Raw genomic sequence first — 17981 nt, 5'->3', positions numbered from 1 at the left:
ACATCTGGAATTCAGCTCTTTTGTCCATGTTTGGACCAAGGCTGTAATGAGGCCTACAGCCGAATGATCATGGCGAAACCCAAACTGAGCATCAGTGAGCGGGTTGTTGCTGATTAAATACCACTTGATAGCACTGTCAAAGATATGTTCCATCACTTAATTGATAACTGAGAGGCGACTGATGGAGCAATAATTGGCTGGGTAGGATTTGTCCTGCTTTTTGTGGACAGGACATACCTAGACAATTTCCACTTTGTTGGGTAGATGGCACTGTTGTAGCTATACAGGAACAGGGTAGGCTAGGGGCGTGGCTAGTTCTAGAGCTCAAATTTTCCTACTGCAGCTGGGAGGTTGTCAGAGCCCATGGCCTTTGTTGGATCCAGTTGTTTCTTAGTTATTTCTTGATATCATGTGGAGTGAATTGCATTGGCATCTGTTAAACTGGGGACGTCTGGAGGAGGCTGAGATGGATCATGCACTTGGCCCTTCTGGCTGAAGGTGATTACAAGTGCTTCAGCCTTGTATTGATATCCTGGCTTTGACACAAAGTTGGTTCCTGCACGGTGAACCTTGCCCCATATCAAAATCATGCTGTCATCTGTCTCATCCAAACTGCTGTGGTGGCATTGTGGCCCTTTACATCTTGGTTTCTTCCCTTCTGTTCTGTCCTTTGAGCACCTCACCATGTTTCACCCTTCTGTAAAATGCCTGATACCCCAGCTCCACTGAGTTTTTAAGGAGCTATTGTTCCTGTCTCAGCCTCTGTCCTGAGTGAGGACTCTGTGATTTCAGTCCCTTTTCAGTTCTCCTTTCCCCCTCTCCTGAATTTGCTCTTCCCTGCCAAAACCATCCATTATTCCAAGAGCATCCTACTGATAACCTCTGTCTTCTCTTCATTAACTTGCACTATCTCCTTTTACCCCTTCTCCCCACTCACTACATTCTCACCTCTAACAGGAGCATGGGGTTTATGGACATTTTTACAGTGTTTCATCTCACAGTCCTGACAAGCTGGCGTTATAAATGGCGTGCCTCAGATACTGACCACCCCCCCCACCCCCTCCATTTCAGAACTGTCATCGTCAACTGCTCCTTAAAGTCATCCTTGAACCCTTTGTCCTTGTGAACTATTTTGTTTCCTGTTTTGAAAGCCTTTTGAATGTACTGTTGTCTACCAAATCAGTGCAAATCTTTGCCAAGTTTTGTTCACACCAATCAAATTTCTGTTCCAGCATTGAAATTGTAGCAATCAGTCATAAATGATACCCTCTGTGACTCTAACCATGATGCATTATCCCTCTTTTTTGAACTCAGCAGCCTTTAGCATTGTTGATACACTGTCCTCTCCGAATGCCTCTTCTCCATTATCCAGCTCAGTGGGACTCTCCTCATTTGTTTCCACTCTTATCTATATGATTGTAGCCAGAGAATCTCGAACAATAGCTTCTCTTCTCACCTTTGACTGTTCCCTTTCAAGTTCCCAAAGAAGCTATCCTTTGCTCCTTTTTTATCCAGTGCTGCCCCTTGCTGACAGCATGCACAGACAGGGATCATTTTCCACATATATGCTCCCTACACCCTACATCCAGCTCTTTGAAATTCTCCACCCCACCCCCCAACCCCATTATGGATGCCCCATCATTGAGTATATTCAAGGCTGAGTTATCAGTCAGGAAATCTAATGGTGACCATGAAACCATTATCGATTGTTATAAAAATCCATCTGGTTCACTAATGTCCTTTAGGGAAGGAAATCTGTCATCCTTTCCTGGTCTTGCCTACATGTGACTCCTGACGCACAGCAATGTTGTTGACTCTTTTATAAAAAAATGCCCTCTGAAGGAGGGCAATTAGGGATGTGCAATAAATGCTGGCCTAGCCAGTGATGCCCACATCCCATGAATGAATAAAAAAAAATCAAGGAACAAGGGGAGCAGACAGGAAAGTGGAGTTGAGGCAGAAGATCAGCCAGGATTGTGTTGAATGGTGGAACAGACCCAGAGTTGCCCCTATTTCTTATAATCTTATGTTCACCACCTCTCGACTGCTCCACTGCCTCTTTGTTATCAGAGTTGTCCAACATCAACCCTGGATAAGACACAACAGCTCCAGCTAAACATCAGAACCAAAACCACCATTGTTGGCTGCCACCACGAATTCCACTGATTCCATCCCCCTCTTCGACCACTGATCCAGTCTGAATCAGAGACCTGCCATCTGCTATCCAACCCTGAAGTGAAATTCTGACCAATCGCAAAGACTGCTTTGCTTCACCCCTGGAAAATATTTCAGCCAGAACTTGCAATCTCCAGGTGGTTGTACCCGGAACATACCTCCCAAATTGCGCAATAGGACCCCTCAGAAGTCCCGTCACACTGACTATGCAGGAATTGCCTGGGAAGTTTGGACTTCCAATGGGCAATTCACCTGCATCCAGAACCCTCCAAAGAAGTCTCCAACTCTGAGTTAGAGTTGGAGACTTTGGAGGGTTCCGACTTACTCAACTGGATAGTTTGCTCAGGGAATGTTGGACAGAAAAAAAACAGTTCTAACCTTTAGGCAACTATACATAATCATTCACCCTGAACTTTCCTCCCACTCCCCAGTCCCCACCCCCTACTACAACCCTGATCCCCACAACCTCCCTTAGGCACCCAGTCCCCTGTCGTTCACACCCCCCACCCCACCCCGGCGCCCCCCCAACCAACCCACCCACCCACCCAACCAATCCTCTGACTCCCCACTATGATGTGGCAGATGATGTCTGCCAGGCAGACCAAATCCACAAGGAAAACTTGGTCATGCTATCACAACAGTTTTGCAATTTGTGTTCATTGAGAGGTGGGCACTGATCTCAGTAGCAATGAGTCCACTAAGACCTTTAGAGATTTTAAAAATTAAAATAAAATATTTATTAACAAAATAAAAGATTTCAGGCACATACATAAGAACTCACTTTACTTAACACTATAACAAATCCTAAAATTCCTAATTAACCTGACTCCTAGTTACACACTGGAATTAAAAGTCTAATGATGACCACGAAACCATTGTCGTAAAAACCCATCTGGCTCACTAATGTCCTTTAGGGAAGGAAATCTGCTGCCCCTACCTGGGTCTGGCCTACATGTGACTCCAGGCCCACAGCAATGTGGTTGACTCTTAAATTCCCTCTCAACAAGGACAATTAGGGATGGGCAATAAATACTAGCCTAGCCAGCAATTCCCATGAATGAATGAGAAAAAATAAAAAAAACACCTCCTTTAAGGCAACAGTCCAAAATAGATTTTAGATTTTTTTTTTAAAACCCAGCAAGCTTTGTATAAATACACAGTTTACAAAATTAATTATGTAAAGCTCAAACCATTCAACCATCCTCACATTTCCCAATATTCAACCTGACCTGCTGATTGTAGATGTGTAATTATAACAATAATTTGCATTTATATAGCAGCCTCAGCACTGGAAGAAGCCTTGGAAGAAGTGAGGCCCAAAAATAAGAATTTGAAAGAATGTAAAATAAAACCCAGTGGAATCCCAAATGACTTTTTCCAAACTTTAGTTACTGGACACAACAGATTTATGCAAAAATGGCTGGAGGCTTCTATAAGACTGTTTCACACACTCCTGTTAGACCTAACATGTCCCTCAACGTAGCTTTTCATTCTCCTTTATATATGTTCTCTCTCTTTAATATGTAGAGTCCATTGTTCCATATTTTTTTGGGACTGTACCTTTCTCATAATATAAAACTTGTATGCTGCCAATATTGCCAGTAACCTTTGGGAAAAATAAACACACTCTTTAGCTTTGCTTATCTGGCTAGTTGTAAACAGACTAACATCCCTTTGAAATCCGAACAATCCCTTCACTTATCTAAAAATGCAAATTCCCTTCACACCTTACATGCTAACACAGCATCCATGTTTACTCATTAACATTTCAAGTACATTTCTACATCTAGCTTCTTTTGATAATTTTAAGCTACTTCCAAATGTAATTAAATCACACAGACAGAACCACCTACGCACACACCCATTAACCTACTTTACAATAAACCAGAATAATATTAATATAAAATTGTTATACTTTCATAACACCCCTGACCCGACCTCACTACCCTAAACACCTGGCACCTTACCCACTATGCCACCTACCATCCTGTCCACCCTACCCACTTAGTTCACTCACACTCATTCACAAACACAGTGAAAAGCTATTTAAATGTCCCAAAGTTTTTCACTGTGTTAGCTAATGAAGACTTACCAAAATACAGCAGCTAAAGGTGGTGTGGCTTGGCTTCCTGCCGACTTCCCTGCACTAGAAGGAAGGACTGCCAGAACAGGGACGCTCCTCATTTCTGAAGAGGCCCGGTTTGGAAGTCTGGGCCGGAAATGCGGAGCTCCAGCGTAAGGTATAAAAATAGGAGCAGAGTGGCAATCCAACATTGATTGCCACTTCCTGGAGATTTTGGCCTTTCACCTCCGCTCCTGCTTCAGCCCATCTACGGTTGAAACCCTCAGACTTGACAATTCCAGTGCTCCCCTCACCAGCCTCTTGTGCTATACCTCTGGAAACTTCAGGTTTTCCATACCTCTTGTTATTCACCCATTATGCTTGTTTTTGCAGACCTGAATCGTGTCTCAGTGCCCTAATTGCTCAAATTTCAAATTCTTATTTTTGGGCCTCACTTCCCCCAAGGCTTCTTCCAGTGCTGAGGCTGCTATATAAATGCAAATTATTGTTATAATTACACATCTACAATTAGCAGATCAGGTTGAATAGTGGGAGATGTGAGGACAGTTGAATGGTTTGAGCTTTACATAATTAATTTTGTAAATTGAGTATTTATATAAAACTTTGCCGGATGAACTATTGAGGTAGAGTCAGTGATGTGTTAGATTCTACCTGTTATGTGAAATGAATGAGTTTGATGAGCCAAAAGGCCTTTCTCAATTCATTCTGTTTTTATTTGCCAAGCCAGCTTTTCTATATTTAATTCAAATTACTTCACGGAGAACTTAAGATTTTGCTGGGCAACTGGATTTCAAAATGAAATGCCCAGTTGTCCATTTGTTTTCACTTTCAAGTGCCATTAGGGGATACTTGAAATCGCCATACAGTTTACAATGGGGCAGTCAAAGCTTATTCATAGTTGCACAGGTGTCAGCACCATTCACGTCTCCTCAGATACTGAAGTAGTCCATATGCAGCCAGACCTGGCTTGGGCAAGTGACAAACACCATATGCCCCACACATGTATCAGGCAAGAAAAATTTCTCTTTGACATTTAATGGCAATGCCATCACTGAATCTCCCACTATCAACATCCAGGGGGTTACAAACGACCATAAACTTAACTGGATCAGCCATGTAAATACTGTGGCTACAACAGCAGTCAGAGGATTGGAATTCTGAGGTGAGTAACCTTAAGATTGGACGGGCAGCTCATTTAGCTGTTTTAATTAGTTTTTAACAGGCCTTAATGGACCATCGACAGTTCAGCGAACTGAAAATCTAAATGACACGCGGTGACGTCGGGATGCATACCCGACATCACCGCGCATCATTTTACGTGTCAGCGAGCGGGCCCCGCTCCGCTAGCCGACCGGAAAATTCTTCCCCTGATGATATTTTACTGCATTAGATTGCTATATAACCTTATGCTATATAACACTCATACAATGGCACTACCATCACTGAATCCCCCACCAACAGCATCCTGAGGGTTACCGTTGACCAGAAACTGAACTGGACTAGCCATATAAATACTGTGGTGACAAAAGCAGGTCAGAGGCTAGAAATCCTGTGGCGAGTAACTCACCTCCTGACTCCCCAAAGCACGTCCACCATCTACAAGGCACAAGTCAGGAGTGTGATGGAATACTCTCCACTTGCTGGGGTGAGTGCAGCTCCAACAACATGTAAGAAGCTCAACACCATCCAGGACAAAGCAACATGCTTGATCAGCACCCTCTCGGGCACTTTAACATTCATTCCCTCCATTCCCCACCACCTGCAGGGCCAGACCTTATGGTGGGGGTGGTTCTCGATACTAAAAGGAGGTTGTCGATGGAGGTCCCCATCCCATTTCTGCCCGAAGCCTGAGCAAGGTAACTTTCCTGTCTTCCCCCGCCCTTGAATTCTTCCCGCCAGCTTGAAAATGGAGGCAGGGTAGGAAATGATCCTTAAGTGGTCATTAATTGGCCACTTAAGGGCCTCAATTGGGGCAAGGGCAGGCGTGTTCCGCCTAGGCCTGACCCATACCCTTCCCATCGTAAAATTGCGGAGAGGTCAGGGTGGGCATGAGCCTAGTGGGAAGACCATCTGAAGAATTTTACACCACCCCCCTGCCTATAAACCTGCCGGCAGTGGAACATAAAATTTAGCCCAGAATGAGCAAAAACTATGTTTGAATGTGTCCAATTGACTATTTATGTGAAACCTTTCCTTCAACCCCCACCCACTTTAAATTCCTTCAAAAAAAAAATCCCAATGCAATTAAAAAGCAAATAAGACATTCAAGTTGTGCATTATTGCTGGATGAACACTTATGGAAACTATTATGCCTTTTTAAAAAAGCAATATTTTCTTTTAAGCACTTAGGAATTGCAGAATAGTTTATTTTTGAACTGTTCTTAGAAAAAGTGTGTGATATCACAATTAAGCATTAGTGTTCAACATGCGCTGTTTTATCTGTCCTTCTTTAAAGCCAGTGTATATTTCTTATCTAACATGATAGAATGCAGCTATTTTATTATCACTGTTATCCTATTCACCAAAGGTATCTTTTTACTTCTTTCTTTCACCCTCTGACATTTGAAGTGTATTTTCTGGTGGTAATGCTTTTACTTATCAGTTTAAAATCCTTTAGTACAGAATGTTTCTTTTTTAAAAAGCCGCAGGCTTTTAAACTGTAAAGTTTAAAATGTGCAGTGTTAGTACTTTTAATTAAAGGAATATCGTAAATGAATGTACTTCTGTAGAAACAGGAGCTTTGAAAGGATTAAGTGTGTGCTGAACAAACATTTAATAATCAGTTCTTAAGTCTGCTCAAAACTCTAAACCTTGATGGTTGTTAATAGATTATAACCTATTTTAAATGAACTTAAAGATATCTAAAATTTTTCTGGAGTGAGCTATTTTAGCATCTCCAAACTACAGCATAAATATTTACGCAAATAGAAACAAACCTGATACAAAGTGTTTCTGTTTCTCTTTTCAGGAGACACATTCTTCATTATACTGCGGAAGCAGAAGCTCATTTTCCTACACTGGTACCATCATATCACAGTACTGCTTTACTCCTGGTATTCCTACAAAGACATGGTGGCTGGAGGAGGGTGGTTTATGACAATGAACTATGGTGTGCACGCTGTCATGTACTCCTATTACGCTTTGCGGGCAGCTGGCTTCAGAGTCTCACGCAAGTTTGCCATGTTCATCACCATGACACAGATCACCCAGATGCTATTGGGCTGCATTGTTAACTATTTGGTGTATGAGTGGATGCAGCAGGGTCAGTGCCCATCACACATGCACAACATTGTCTGGTCCTCCCTAATGTACCTCAGCTACTTTGTGCTCTTCTGCCAGTTTTTCTATGAGGCCTATTTGAGCAACAGCACCAGGAAAGCACTGAAGGCCGACTAGAACTGGAAGGTTGGAGGTCACAGCTCAGGGGCATCAGTCACATGGCACGGTGACATGTATCGAGTGCTTCAAAATGACAACCTGTATCCATTAGCTTGGTTTAATCCATTTAAGCTCATGACACCTCAGTGAGATCACCCTTAGAAGTTTCAAAATAGTAAGGAAGGCATTACTTTAGGTGGGCGCATATGTGATACATTGCATATTTGGGCTGTAACAGGTGCTGTTAAGTGTCAATATGGGTGTTTTGTGATCTGATTTTTTTTTTAAACTGGATCAACTGAGGTACAAAAAAAGAGCTAAAGGTTTAAGCCAATTAGTATTGAATCCGAAGGTCTTCTGAAGGGCAGCTAGAAGAACCAAAAGCTTCAAGAAAAGGTTAATGATTTAAAAAGAACTTTTTTACATTAATCAAAAATAAATGGTTCTGCACTGATAAGATTACTAGCAACTTTCTGACCCACAGTGTCCCTGACCATAAAAAATACAATATTCTGCCTTTAGAAATACCCACATTTTTTTAAACATGCAATGTTGGAGAACATTTGCATTTGTATTTTATGGCCTTTTGAGAGCTACTATTTGAACTATAAAGTTATTCAGCCTAATAGAAATGAGGGATTTAACTAAAGACAAAAATGTTGTCACATTTTAGAAGTATCAAAGTACATCTGCAGGAAAAAAGTTTTTTGTCAGTTGCAATTTAATTTTTCATGTATTTCATTCCTGTAGATTGAAATGAGGCTGTTTGATATTAGTAACCATATGAAATATTTGTATCTATTCTTTTAACAGGTGTTAACTTTTTTCAAAGCTTAACAAAAATGTAATGGGCTAAAACAGAGGGCAAAGAAGTTTCATGCAAACACAATGAGTATACTGATATCGTACAGTGTGGTTTCAGTGCACACTTGTTGATTGGATAAGGTAAATTCATAAATCTGCAGCATTCACCTGTCAGTTGTGACTAAGCCTATGGTGAGATTTAAAGCTTCTTTTCTTGATTTTCAGCTTCTCTGTTTATTTTCCATTCTGAGTTGCATAAAACTGTTTGAGTACATTGGTTCCTTCCCAAACCATTCTTGGAACTTCCCAGGCTGTATTCAACCCCTCTCTAATTCTATTGCTTACTTGGTTGTATGAATATCTTTGCCACTATTTCTGAAATCCTGTAGCTTCTCAGAGTGATGTTTATGCTATTTTTCTGCTATTTCATCTTTTCTTTATTCTTGTCAGTATATAAACACTTAAGAGCTATGGGTATTCACTATATTACTGCAACAATCTATAACAGCTTGAATGGTTGATTAAGAAACTTCAGAATAATCAAAAAAGACTGATGGGACCACATATGTACACAGAAAAGAATTTGGGTTCTACAAAGATCTTTATATAAACAAGCTGTGGGATACTTTTACAGATATTTTTACTTGTATTTTTTGATACTGTGGTCTTATTGATAAATGATTTAATGTAAATAAATTCTGGGGCACAGGAGCTTTGAGAGATTATTTAATCTTTAATCTGCTAATTATAAGACATGATGATTTTCATGATTTTGAAATAAGATTCTACATGTAACAGCATTTATCAAGTTAGGATACTTGTTCTTAAACACACAAGCTTTTCCCACTTCATGCTGTGGTGGTTTTTGGAAAAAACAATTGAACCAGAGCCAAAGTAATGTGACCTGCTGTGAATTCTCAACTGCTGATGCTGTAACACCTAACAATAAATATTTCTAAAGTTGGTTTCTACTAGCTTTACTTCTTTCAATTCAAGATTAACAATATATCCCTGCAAGATTATTAAAAGTAGCCGCTCTAATTGCTCCCATTGCTTTCTTAAAACTTCAAGATTTCAAAATAATAACTCATGAAAAAAATTAATTAGCAATATTTAACTTTAAAAAAACTTTTGCAATCACTCGTTATTAACTTGGAACATCTCTATGCTTGCATGCTTAACTAAGAGAAATAAAAAATTAAATTCTTGGTTTGGTTTGCTAGGTCAGATTTTATACATTACGTAATTGAGACATGCAGCCTAGAATGATCCCAGGTTGAAACCCTGAGCTTTGTTGAATTAGTTGATCCCAGTTTGGGCAGCACAGTTTACCTCATTATGTGTGCTTTAGGGGATGGAACATCAACTGGGGCTCCTCTTCCCTGACCGTTATATGGTAATATTCCCTGGACATGAAGGCCTTGAATTTCCTGTGTATTTACATTCGGAGATGCAGGTAACCTGGACACAAACCAATTAGTCGCTTAAAAGAAAGAAGAAATTTGGGTATGAATTATATGTTTGAGTGCAATATGCCCATATCTCCTCTTTCTTTCATGGCAGGATACTGATCATTTTGCCTAAATGCATTTCCACCCATAAAACTGATCCTTGCTCCCAAATTACAGAGCTTCAGATGAGTTTTTTGCAATTTCCTGCAAAGTCTCCAAATTACGACCAGATTTTCAGACACAGTAGGAAACAATCATTTTTCTGGTGTTCTATTGCAATTTTTTTGGAGTGTTTTTTTTAAAGAAAATTATCCTCGCTGGGACCACCTGCCCTGTATTTTTGGTTTCTCTTAATACACGTTGATGGTATAACTATTAAGTCACATTAAAAATTGAAAAGTTGTACGTTCTTAAATATACCGTGCCTAATGTATATGCACATTAATTGAATGAGTTGAAACTTGAGTTTTTATACTTTAAAAAAAAAATTTGGTGTGAGCTTCAGCCCAATTATTTATATTGGCTTTAGACTTGTTTTTAAGTTCGGATACATTTTAACGCGATTGGCAGGAAATGTCATTTATTTAGTTTATTTCATTTGTTCATTCACAGGATGTGGGCATTGCAGGCAAGTCTAGCGTTTATTGCTCGTCCCTAATTGCCCTTGAGAAGGTGGTGAACTGAAACCTTGAACCACTATTGCGTAAATGGGGAAGATGCTTCCATAGTGCTGTTAAGGTGTGAGCTCTAGAAAGTTCTAGGATTTTAACCCAGTGACAGTGAAGGAACACCAATATGTTTTCAAGTCAGGATAGTGTTTGATTTGGACAGGAACTTGCAGGTAGTGGTGTGCCCAAGTGCCTGTTGCCCTTCTACTTCGAGGTAGTAGAGGTCACAGGTTTGGAATGTGTTAAAGAAGGCTTAGCGAGTTGCTGCAGAGCATCTTGTAGATGTTACACATTGCTTCCACTCTGCCCCAGTGGTGGAGGGAGTGAATTTTTAAGGTGGTGGATGGGGTGCTGATCAAGAAGGTTGCTTTGTCCTGGGTGATGTTGAGCTTCTTGACTGTTGTTGGAGCTGTACTCATCCAGACAAGTGGAGGGTATTCCATCACATTCCTGACTTGTGCCTTGTGGATGGTGGACAGGCTTTGGAGAGTCAGAATGTGAGACACTCACCGCAAACCCACTTTTGTAGGTAAAAGAAAAAAATAGTCTCTGGTCAATAGTAATTTCTCCTAGTATGTTATAGTGGGGAACTCAACGATAGTAATGCTATTGAATGTCAAGGGAAAGCATTTAGACTGTAAGCATAACTTGACATCGGCAGAATTTGCACATTTTTGGGTCTAATTCCCAGGTTGCATCCATACAGGAAATTTAGGTGAGGGCGCGATTGGGTTCGGATGATATCCTGTCGCCTTGTTGCCAATTTAACCTAAGTGCTTTCAATCTAAGATTATTGTACGAACACTGGAAAGTGCCCATAGACCTGTATCCAGTTATAAGTCAATGCCTTCAGGGGTTGGGGGGGAATTAGGTGAGGTAGAAAGAAGACAGTTTGGGTGAAACATAAATTAGTCAAAACAGTAAGAATTTAAATAAAATTGATATGGGGCAATTCAAAGTAGGTTGCAGTTATTGTGTTTCTGTGTTTAGTTGCAGTTTGTAATATTTCTAGAATTACGAGCTTAATTGAAAATAAATCTAAAGTTCCAGTAATTTTGAAACTAACAAAGATGTCTTTGAATATTAAATACATCTCCGTACACACTGAAAGGTAACCTCAGTGCAGCATTTATGTCACAACTGCATACAAAGGGTGTATTAAACAAATAAGTACAGTACTAGCTCCTCTGTCACTGACGTATGTCTCTGGATCCGGAAGTACCTTCACCTCTAGTTTACAGAAAAAATGTGTTTTATATCCACCAATTGCACTGAGATTATGCACCAAGGTACAGTATCAGATGAGTGCCAGTTTACCAAATGCACACACTATAGTATATCTCAAAGATCAGTATTTTCCACTTTTAAGGTGAGCACTAAAATGGGTATATGTAAAGGCATGTATGATATAGTAGAAATTACCTGCTAATCTTAACTTTTTTTTCTAAATACAGGACAGTTGAAATTATAGTTAAAATTAACTGCATGCATTGCTTCTGGAGCCATCTCCAGATTTCCCCTCATCTTAAGCTTTACCTTCATTTGAAAAGGAAAGCTAAAGGCACTTCTGAGTTCACATTTTGATTCTGAGAGAATTTCAAGGTACATTTAAAAGCTTTGCAGAGCAAGTGTTTATCCAACAGTACAAATCCTTGGAATTATTTGTCCAAAGATAAAATACATAGATTTAGCATGTAAATATTTTATAGCAGAGAAAATATTGAAAGGATCTTGTAACACCCAGTCAGATTTGCATGGAGAAAAGTAGATGGTTTCCTGCAAAAGGCCACACACTTGCAGTGGTTTTTCAGAATGTTTCAACATTAGCACATCACCTTTTTGGAGGCTTCACTACAAATAACTTGAAAAGCCAAAGCTAACTATAGCATTTTAACCAGACAATAAAGGGGAAAAATGTTCCTTCTGTTTTATCCTTTACTGAAATACTACATGATATCCTGCTCAAATTGTACAATGTTTATTCCAACTGGATCCAGTAGAATCCACTGAAACAATTGAAAAACTACTGAATCTTAACCAATGGGACATCATTTGTATTAAATGTTAGCAATTTTAAGGTCAGCATCTTCTGGTCGGCGAGCAGGGTAAGGGCCCACTCGCCGACGCGTAAAATGACGTGGGGTGATGTCAGGCGTGTGTCCTGACATCATCCCGCGTATTTAGATTGTCAGTTCGGCGGGCACGTATCCGACTCGGATGCGTGCCCACTGACCTATCACTGGCGGCCACCCGAAAAAGCATGAAACCTCATCTACGGGCAGGATGAGGTTTCATTGCTGAATCGAAAAATTAAGAGACACTTTTAATTAACAATTTAATTGTCACATGAGGGGACATGAATGGTGAATGAAATTTTCACTGCAGTAACTTTTTTACTGTGGGAACCGATCTCACTGAGGCAGCACTTAGTCTCAGGGAGATCGGTACGCTCCTTCGCGCACACACTTCCGATTTCAGAAATTCTCTCCCCCCCCCCCCCCCCCGCCCACACAGGAAGCTCATAGGGCTTCCCTGCGGATGTCACGCTGGGTGGGCCGATCAGAGAGCTGCCCGCCCCCGGACTTCCCCCCACCCCCTGAAGGGGGGATAATTTTGCCCTAAGAGTTTGTCACCACATATTAATTTAAATGTTGCATCTAAATGTTACAAACTTGTTGAGCTCATGTTCTCTATTGTCAATTGATTAGTTGATCCAGAGTTCCTGTTGGTACATTTGTAGTTTTGATAATAGAAAGAAAATAGCATTACAGAAGCAGGTACTACTTCGAGGCAAATTCAACACAGTTTACATTTTTATGTCTGTGGGCATTTATTTCCTTCTCAGAAATCTCTGCTCTACAATGATCTGCCTCAGCCAACTAATCTCTCAATTTGAAGCTACTTTTTAATTTTAACAAATGATCAGCAAAACCATTACTCTGAGTTGGCCAATGAGTTTCAGCATCACCCCTTATTTTTGTTTGCTTACTTTCTTTTTGTGGCAGGAGGTTAAACTGTAGCCAACAAAATTCTCCAACCATGAATATAACTACAATAAGCGTAGAACATCTCACTGAAGTTGGAGTAGCATGAATATCTGACACTAATGTAGAAAATTATATCTCTGAGCTGTGCAGTATGCCTGCACTTTATAACTCTGCTATGATTCCTGTTGCACATGTGACCAATTCACAGAGAACACAGATTTGTTGTTGAACTTCACTGTATTTAAACACACATTCTGTTTTTGATTACAGAGTTAAGTATTGTTTCCCTTAGCCAATTCTGTGCAGGGTATAGGTCTATGTACTAACAAACATATGGCAATAATAATTTTTTCACGTCATGTAATTGTACAGTTAATATTAAATGAAGTTACTGTTGACATTTCAGCTGCTTTTCTTTCAGCCTTTATACTGTGGTTTAGTATATTCACTGGTTGCTTGGAACAGTAGAAATCTATGGTTATGTGCTCTCTGAATCTATTGAACCTTCTTAATTAATATCTACAAATACACACGTATAAACTTAAAATAGCAATGAAATGAACATTTGAGGTTCAATAAATTCAGATTGCACTAATGAACAGGTGGTAGCAAGGATATAGTAGACACAAATTAGGTATAAAAATTAATTATATGAGTAAATATCGTTGTCAGAAATCTGTCATTTTTTAGGCTCCGGCAGTATCTAGCTTTTCAGGTGCAGCTGACAATTATTTTTGAATAAATTAACTCCCTTCGGATCTCATTGACATATCATTCATCTTTAATTTAGCTTAACACATCAATGGCAAAGAGTCAAACTTCAATGATCTGGTAAAAGCAGCCTAATGATGGAAGAGGATAGCATTGTTTATTGGATAATGAATTAAAACATGTCATTTGATGATGTACTGTATTTTGACTCATAAACATTAAGACTTTTTGATTTAATATTCAGGTTGCAGGAAGACCATTTTCACCCTTATTGTTCATTCCAATGATTCTTTGGAGGTGCTGACAAAAAAATTCTGAATAACATCTAAATTCCTACCAATTTCCTCACATATTAAAATATCTTTAAATGTTTTGTGTTGGGATATTTCATTATTTAATGCATTTCCTCCCAAATAAGTCATAACACATAAAAATGAAACTGTAGGGAGAATCTGCAGTAAATGGTAAAGTTATTAGACATATTTGGCCAAGAAATACTGCAACCAAACTTTTTTAAATGGGGAAAGCTGCTTACAAAAAGATAATTGTACCAAGCTTCATTGGGGAACTAGTATTCAATATTAAGAATATTATCCTGGGAAGTCTTCAGTTTCTATTCAATTTAGCAATAAGTACTAATGTATTTTTATTACAGAGTGCGCTTTAAATAGGATGCATATTTTTTGTTAAAAGTCAAAAATAAGTGAAAGTAAGAACAACAACTTTTATTTATTGTTTCTCCTTTTGATATAGTAAAATATTACAAGATGCTAAACAGAGGTGTAACTAGAAAAACAAATGGATGCTTAACCAAAGAAGAAACTGTGATTGGTGACTTTTAGGCCTGATCAAACAAACCATGTATGAAAACAAACCATTAGCCTATTGATTTCACAGACTATGTGCATTCCGCTGTGTCATTTGTTTAATCTCCTGAAAGTCCTGCAGCAAGACTCACTGATGTCCAAAGGTATTCAAGGAAACGATCGATCCATCCTTGATTCAACCCCCGGTGCACTGAAATTCTGGACTTCAGTTTATATATAGTGTGACCAAATGTTACTTTCCAAGAATAGAAAAGGTTTTTTAAGTTGCTAGAAATTTTTCTTATAAAACCTACAGAACTTCATGAATTTCTTGGAAAATCTGCAATTTCTGTTGGCCCCTCCATCACTATTAACAAAAGACACAGTTCCTTTTTGTTTCCCAATGCTCCACAAATAATAGGATCAGTGACATGGATTTTTTTTTAAGAAAGCTATGCGCCAAACCTGAACCCGTTGTTATATTGCAATGAAAAATACATTTTATTGATTTACTAAATAGTGTTGGTGTTGCTGTGAAATCCAGCTTTCCTTTGTCAAAAGTCCTGGGTGAGTACTTGGAACAGCTGATTTTTCACTATTTACAGGCGACATCACTAGGCATTTTTTCTATTGAATTAATTTTCTTCCATGTAAATCTAATGAGATTGTGTATATGAACTTTCATTGTAATGCTTGTTTGTCTCATAATTCTGCAATTGATTTTCTATAAATTAAAACCCCAAAGATTAAAACTGTTGGGTTATCCCATACAATATTTTTACATTTTGTGAGTCTTAATTTTTGATTATTAAATATTAAGACAATTAAACACCAGAAGCAAAACTGATTTGTGTATCCCATGAAGAATGGTTAATGCATGTGAACAATCACTGTGTACATCTTTCTGAAATGGGAAGCAATTGGATTGGATGTGTGCACACACATTGTGATGAGAGTGCTTGAAAATTGATGCTGCTGTTATATATTAATAATTACAACTGGAAGTTTTGTTTGATGAATCGCACTAAGTTATGAGGAAAGGGCTGCTCTCTTTTGCCTATCTACAAACCAGAAGAAAATCCATCAGTGGCAGCTCATGAAAAAACATGCATTGACTGTAAATAATTGTGTCACCTCCTGTGCTCCTTTATCCATCTTTAAGCCGAATTATGATGTAAAATTAGCTCTAGCCAAACAATAAGCAATTGGCATCCACATTTTCCTGTATGAAGTCTAATGGTTCTATGGCTGTCAATAAATAAATATATTCTCATTTGTTTTGTAGATGTTGGTGTTATCTTTTTACAGTACTCCTGGTCTAAAGGGTGTTGTTGCTTTGGTTTTCCCCCACATCACTTAGGTGTTTCTTCCCAATGCTATGCTTCCTCATTCAGCCAGGCAATTAACAATACGGATGCTCAGTTGGAAAGATGTTCTGAAAAATTCAGACTTCCCAAGGGAATATGTCACTTCTATTTGGTCGGCTATAACTTCAGCTTTCGACACTTACAAAAGTTGCAAAATAATTTAAGTGCAACTCATTTATTATTTATTTAGTGAACACCAAGTGCTCTGTGTTAGTTATATTTTCACAGTTTTTCTTTGTTTTGACTTGAGTTGTGAATTGTGGCTTAGAACTATTTTGCCAAAAGTAGGAAAGGCAGAAACACTTCAAACATTAGGGGACTTAGGTTCTCATGTGCCAATTTTTCTGTAGGTTTTTTCTCCAGCCATTGCTGTCACCAGTGGCTCCCCCAGTGAGACTGTCCCAACTCACTGGGCAGAATATTCCCCTTGTCAGGGGGGAAGTTTAATAGTGGCGCGCGGAGGCACACTGCCATTTTACGTGGGCAGGCCAATTAAGGCCCACCCAGCGTGACATCCACACGGAAGCACTACGCGCTCCCTGTGGGGGTGGGGGGGGGATTCCCTGAGCCCAGAGTGCGCTCTTTCATGCATGCGCATAAAAGAGTGCACTCATCTCCCTGAGGTTAAGTGCTGCCTCAGGGAGATCGGTTGTACTATAAAAAATCTGAAAAATAGAAATAAAAATTCCCTGATATGTCCCCTCGTGACACTGTCACATGAGTTGGCACACGTCCATAACTTTTAAATGCACTTTAATTACATTTTTAAAATCCTACATGAAACGTCATCCTGCCCGTGGGTGAGGTGTCATGCTTTTTTGAAAGCCCGTCAGGGCTCCTGGCCTGCCCGCCAACCTTAAGGTTGGAGGGGCAGGTCCATTAATTAGTTTAATGACTCTGTCAATGGCCTCAATTGGCCATTGACAGGCCGATGGGCGCACAGCTGATTCTGCTGAGCCCCCGCCTACCTGAAAATTTAAATGAGGTGGGGTGCCTGACGTCATCTCGCGTCATTTTACGTGCTGGCAAGCGGGCCCTTCCTCCTGCTCGCCGACCGGAAAATCCTGGCCAGCACTTTGGAAAAGGAGGTCCAGTGGAGGGATGCCAAGCAACACCAGAAATATCCTGCGCCATTCCTCGCTCCTTCCTCCACAATGCCACTTCTGCAGACTGGTGACCATCCTCACTTTGACAGGCAATCAGTGCAGAGGCTCCGATTCCTCAGGAGGCTGTCGTGTAATTATATGTGACACTTGCCGCTCACAGCATGTCATGTTACTACATAAAGCCAACTGATTGGCAATGTCAATAAGCTGTTCAATTATTTAGCATTTATGTGCTTGCATGTATGGTTTCCACCATATTTTTTCTATCTTGTCCATTCCTTAGCTCTGTCCTCCTTCAGCTGTAGTAAACACAATGCCTTTTGAGGTATTCTCTGTGGATACTTTCATTATTTTGATGTTTCCCTTTAATTAGCTGTATCTGTTTAAAGTCACCTATTTATGATTTTTTGTTCCCATTACTGGCCCATTGGGTAGATGTGGAGAA

At 39.7% G+C, this 17981-nt stretch overlaps 1 protein-coding gene across 1 annotated transcript in view; it reads left to right on the top strand.

Moving 5' to 3' along the window:
• Nucleotides 1–16339, top strand: part of LOC144681043 (very long chain fatty acid elongase 6) — a 121170-nt gene extending 104831 nt beyond the window's left edge. Inside the window, exon 4 of the mRNA XM_078542730.1 lies at nucleotides 7227–16339. Within this exon, the coding sequence (XP_078398856.1) occupies nucleotides 7227–7654 (428 nt within the window). The 3' untranslated portion in view covers nucleotides 7655–16339. The remainder of the gene's footprint in view (nucleotides 1–7226) is intronic.
• The last annotated feature ends 1642 nt before the right edge of the window (nucleotides 16340–17981 follow it).

Source organism: Cetorhinus maximus, chromosome 1, assembly GCF_964194155.1.
Source record: "Cetorhinus maximus chromosome 1, sCetMax3.hap1.1, whole genome shotgun sequence".
Lineage (NCBI taxonomy): Eukaryota > Metazoa > Chordata > Chondrichthyes > Lamniformes > Cetorhinidae > Cetorhinus > Cetorhinus maximus.
The sequence above is the reverse complement of the archived record's forward strand: the minus strand, read 5'-3'. Positions and strand labels throughout refer to the sequence as shown.